Consider the following 5,080-nt stretch of genomic DNA (forward strand, 5'->3'; position numbering starts at 1 on the left):
TCAAAAACAAAAAAAAAAAAAAAGAACACTTTCCTTTCTTTTAATCACACAATTACATTTTCTTCGTTCAAAGCGTCAAACGTTAAAAAATTGTATGATTGTTTTTTTAAAACTCTCCCATTTTAAGATACTCCAATTCTTTCGAATTCAGTGTTTCTAATAATTCACAAATACACAAATACTCAAAAGCACAGTCTCGTCAAAATCCATCTCTCCCTCGTCGTATTTACTTTCACGTGAAAGAAGCAAAGAACGAGTGGAACGTGGAGAGGAATTCGTCTCAGGATCGATCGAAACGTACGACGATCATGTGGAAACGAATCGCCGAGAGATCGAGAGAGATCGAGAGGGTGAAGAAAAAAAAAAAAAAAAGAAAAATGTAATTATCGAACTGGCGAAGAGTGGCCTCTACGAACTAATGGCCGCGGGGGTGGCGGCGCTTTCTGGCCAGATGCTCCTGTTTTAAGGGTGTCTCTCGAGATACAAGGGTTCGACATTAACGCCCGAGCCTTCTGTCGATGAAGGGGGAAGGACAAAGCGAACGACCGGCCAAAACTTGCTTCGTACAAGTTGGACCGTGCAAACCACGCGACAAAGGGTGGAAACGATCGAACCTGGGACACCTAGTGCAAACTATACTAGTGGAATAATCTGTCAGTACTTTGTAATGCAAGTTTTCAACTCTGTGATGTGCGTACAGTTTAATTTTCATTTACATTAATCATCACGAATTTGTAAAAATAATATTTCTTCATGCTACATACTGATTGACCTTGTCCAGTCGTTGTCCAAAATTAGAATGATTAATCTAGTCTCCTTCTCGCAATTTAAACTACGAAATTACACTCAAAGAAGAAATTGCATGGAATTACTACGGAGAAAAATAAGGCAAGCTGGAATTTCATGGGAATCAAACTTGTTGAGACGATCATTTAGTAGTCGAACATACTTCTTAACTCGTGTTATATAATGTCAGCGAGCTTGTCATCAAGTCGAAAAGACAGATTTACCCGGTAATTCGCCGACAAATGTCAAATTATCGAATTATCTTGTGTCGGAAAATAACAAATCACGAAGATTTATAAGAAAAAACCCGAATGATCAAGCCTTCAGTTGCTTGAACAACGAAAGAGACTACGTTTTGATATTCGTCTTGTTTTCTTACTGTACATTCTCGTATCTTTATTTTTCTTTGATCCTTTTTTTAATTAAGAATTCAAATATGCACGTGAAACTTTTATTTGTTGCAACGTTGTTCGCATTGGTGGCATGGGAACCAGCCGAAAGTGTACGTTTCTTTGATTTTTTACGAAGGAATTCATTTGTTTGAATATTGGTAAAGATATTCATCCCTTTGATGATCCGTGGATTTTGCGTTTATGATAACATAATGGGAATTAGACACATTTATCGTAAATATCCTTTCGAAGAATATTCGCTGAACTATTTTATCATTCTAAGATATTTAAGTTTCTGAACATCACAAAACGAAGAAATTTAGATATCTAGATGTTCAAAGCGTTGAAATTTAAAATGTTAAAATGTAACATAGTTTTAGATGGAAATTCAAATATTTGAAAATTGTCGAATGTACCTATTTGAAAAGATATTTAACGTTTGTGACGTTGAAATTGACTTGAAAATTTTGGAAAGCTCAGACGCTTTAGGATCGAGATACCCGATCCTAAAAATCAATTTAAAACGTTGAAATTTTAAAATATCTTCAGAGCATGACTCAAGAGCAAATCGAGAAAATGGCAAAGAGTTTGCGGAAGTCTTGCTTGCAGAAGATCGATGTATCGGAAGGTGAGTGGAAAAAAGCTCGAAAACGAAATGGACAATTTAATGGAACCAGAAGAAGATTACGTTCTTAATAAAATTCATTCCATAGACAAAGTTAACGGAATGAGCAAGGGTCAGTTTCCTAGCGATGACGAGAACCTCAAGTGCTACACGACCTGCATCATGAAAGCATTACGAACCGTAAATACAAAATAAAATAACTAATTTTCAATTCCAAGATTATTTATTGGAAACTAACTGATCGACATCTGCTCTCGATATATGTTCGTCTAGTTTAAAAATGGGGAGATCGATTTTGGAATGGTGATAAAGCAACTCGACATAACGATGCCACCAGAATCAGCAAGTTTAGTGAAGGAAGTCGTGAACTCGTGCCAGAAATTAGGTAAGGATAATCATTAAATATTTGAATTAATAAATTAATATAATTAGACATGATAAATAGATAGACTGTAGAAAAGATATGATTGTGTCTAAAATTATTTAAAGGGCAAAGTTTCATAAATTCTAGTTTGTAAGAAATAAAACTTGCATATCGACAATTTCAGACACTGTATCTGTACATGCAAGTATATTAGTATAATAATTGTACAGATATATATTAATAGGACAAACAAGTCAGTACATTATAATAATATTGTACTATAAATAGTATTTATGATACATACATTATACTATTAATTTAATATACCACATGTAAGATATATTACGAAATTACAATTTATAATATTCGTATCTTACAAAAGACACAAGCATATAATCGTCATACATTTTTCACCGAAAGAAGCTGGAGAGTTTCTTTTTAAACTATCTCTATCGTTGTACGCAGAATACACCGGCGATGACTGCAACAAAACGTACGAACTGATAAAATGCTACTACTTTACGAATCCAGAAATATTTTTCTTCCCTTAATAAACATGATCTTTCGAAGAGACACACCCATGCAAATTTATGAAACCCCAAGCTCGATAATGTCGAAACGATAGGAAACGAGCAAAGGAATGAATAATAAGTATAGGAGCGTATTTTTAAGAAATAATTACAAGATAACGTTAACAATTTATATCACAATAATGCCATATGATTTGTCAGTTGCATATTTTACACTTAATTTCATTTGTAAATCATTTTATTTTGTTCTCATATGGTATTAAGCTATAAGTCCGATTTCTGACAAATAAAATGTTGAAAGATATAAAACACATTATGTGAACATATTTTCGAAGAAAGAAAATATTTGGAAGCTTCGTCAATGATGAAACTGTTACATTCTAACATTGTACTATTAGAATTATTGATAATAAACTAACATAGAAATAATTATTAATATAGTAATTATTAATCCCCAGATTTTGAGTTACAACTAGATTTTAATCAACTGTCTATAATCGACAAAAGATCGAATTGATTGATGCGGAGAGATCAACTCTACTTCTCATTGTCAGTTTTCTTCCATTCTGTCTACTTAACTTCAGTCGAGAAACTTTCTTTCGAGAAATCGAATGATTCTTCAATGCTCGAATTTTTTTTTTTCTGATCGTAGTTTGAATTCTTTAAACACAGCTGTTGTCAACGTCACGTCGGGATGAAAATTACATAAAATACGGCTATCAATTAGCATCGTGATAATATACCGTATCCAAATTGTGTACTATGTCGCTCGGAGGAAACAATTTTCGAAAATATATCCGTATTCAAAGGATTTCAAGGATCACAATTGCTTATTAACACTCTTCGTTTCTTTGTTTGTACATCTAGACATCTCCATTTAGATAAGTGCAGTAAGCTCGTAAAATGATAGAGTACTAAAAGTAAAATGATAGAGTACTAAAAGTAAAATACCGAATGCTAAAACCAAACATTTAGAAACTTTGCGTTTTAATAATATCAATTTCTAATATATCTCTCGCACAGAAGAACAGCAGGATTAGCTTGTAATTAGATCCATTCGCTAGTTCTTTCGTTTCTTTTTCCCCCTCAAGCAAAAATTATGATAAAGCAAATTAGAAAACAAAGATTAGAAGTTTTTGAACTAATTCTAGTTTTCTATCCGTTCCGCTTTTAATTTCAATTTTCGATTCCTTGGTTTTCAGTTTCGTGTCAGGGCCCTCTTGCACGATTGAACTTGATATTATTGACATTGCGAGTTCTGAGTTGCAATTCGCACGATTAAACTAACATTATCAGTATTTATTTAATTAGTACTGTTGATGTGATAATAAATTTTACACGGCAAGAGAAAACAAATTTTATAGTTTAAAGGACACGAGACAGAGACGAACCAAAGCAAAGAAGAGAAGAAAAATGAACCAAGTGCGACACAGTACACATAGTACATTGTATAACAATTGAATATTTGCGACGTAATCCATTACATGGCGGCGCCACTCCTCCCTTTCCGGCTTCGGAAATCTGAAGGTTACTAGCTAATTATTAACCAAAGCGGTAATCACGGGTCAAGCCTCGCGCAACACCCACGAAACGCAAAAGTTTCTTCCTTCCTCCTACTGTTGGCCATCGGACGCCGACTATAAAAGGGGGTGCACGATGGCCTCGCGTTTGATCCATCAAGAATAATAACGAGAGGAGTCGGCACATCCCCCGATTTCATCCTGGTTCGAGCGATCTGGAAGCTGGAGGAGCTAGTGCCTCAACGAGCAACAACCGGAAGGGAACAAGTAGGGAAAAACGAGAAAAAATGAAGGGACTCGGCGTCTTTCTGATGGTCACGTTGGTGCTCGTTCTGCTGGCGATCGAGGACACAGAGAGCGTGAGTTTGATCGATCGATTGTCTGTAGTCGAAGGTACGATCCGTTCGAACGTGCGTGCACACGGGCTCTCAACTTTCTTTTACGCACGCAGAAAAAGATGACCATGGAGGAGGCGAAAAAGATGGTCAAGAACCTGAGGAAATCCTGCAGCAAGAAGAACGACACGCCCAAAGGTACTCTTCAGCCGAACTTTCTTTTCATTTTGTTGTTTCGAATCACGCGAACGTGGAAGAAAGGCATATAGCCTTTGGATGGATATGACAATGAACGAATGATGAATTGATAGAATTAGTTTTTGGTTGAATTTGGTCGATTATGTAGATTTTGGATATTCTATGGTGACACGATCGAATCGAAATTTTTCTTCTTGATTCTTAACTTTTAATTAATTTTTACTTTTTAATTTATATTAATTTCTTTCGTTTTTTTTTTTTTTTTTTTTTTTTTCTTTCGATAATGTCAGTTCAAAAAAACTGTAGCTGCAATAAAAGAAAGAGAGGAGA

General features: G+C 34.9%; 1 protein-coding gene across 1 annotated transcript in view; it reads left to right on the forward strand.

The window, feature by feature from the left end:
- The first annotated feature begins 1,106 nt into the window (after nt 1-1,106).
- The window catches only part of LOC122534667, a 6,819-nt gene continuing 2,845 nt past the window's right edge, over nt 1,107-5,080 (forward strand). Inside the window, exons 1-7 of the mRNA XM_043665521.1 lie at nt 1,107-1,288; nt 1,728-1,806; nt 1,892-1,983; nt 2,077-2,188; nt 2,633-2,712; nt 4,370-4,576; nt 4,669-4,750. Coding sequence (XP_043521456.1) covers nt 1,223-1,288; nt 1,728-1,806; nt 1,892-1,983; nt 2,077-2,188; nt 2,633-2,712; nt 4,370-4,576; nt 4,669-4,750 — 718 coding nt within the window. The 5' untranslated portion in view covers nt 1,107-1,222. The remainder of the gene's footprint in view (nt 1,289-1,727; nt 1,807-1,891; nt 1,984-2,076; nt 2,189-2,632; nt 2,713-4,369; nt 4,577-4,668; nt 4,751-5,080) is intronic.

This window comes from Frieseomelitta varia, unplaced genomic scaffold (assembly GCF_011392965.1).
Source record: "Frieseomelitta varia isolate USP_RPSP 00005682 unplaced genomic scaffold, Fvar_1.2 scaffold_622, whole genome shotgun sequence".
Lineage (NCBI taxonomy): Eukaryota > Metazoa > Arthropoda > Insecta > Hymenoptera > Apidae > Frieseomelitta > Frieseomelitta varia.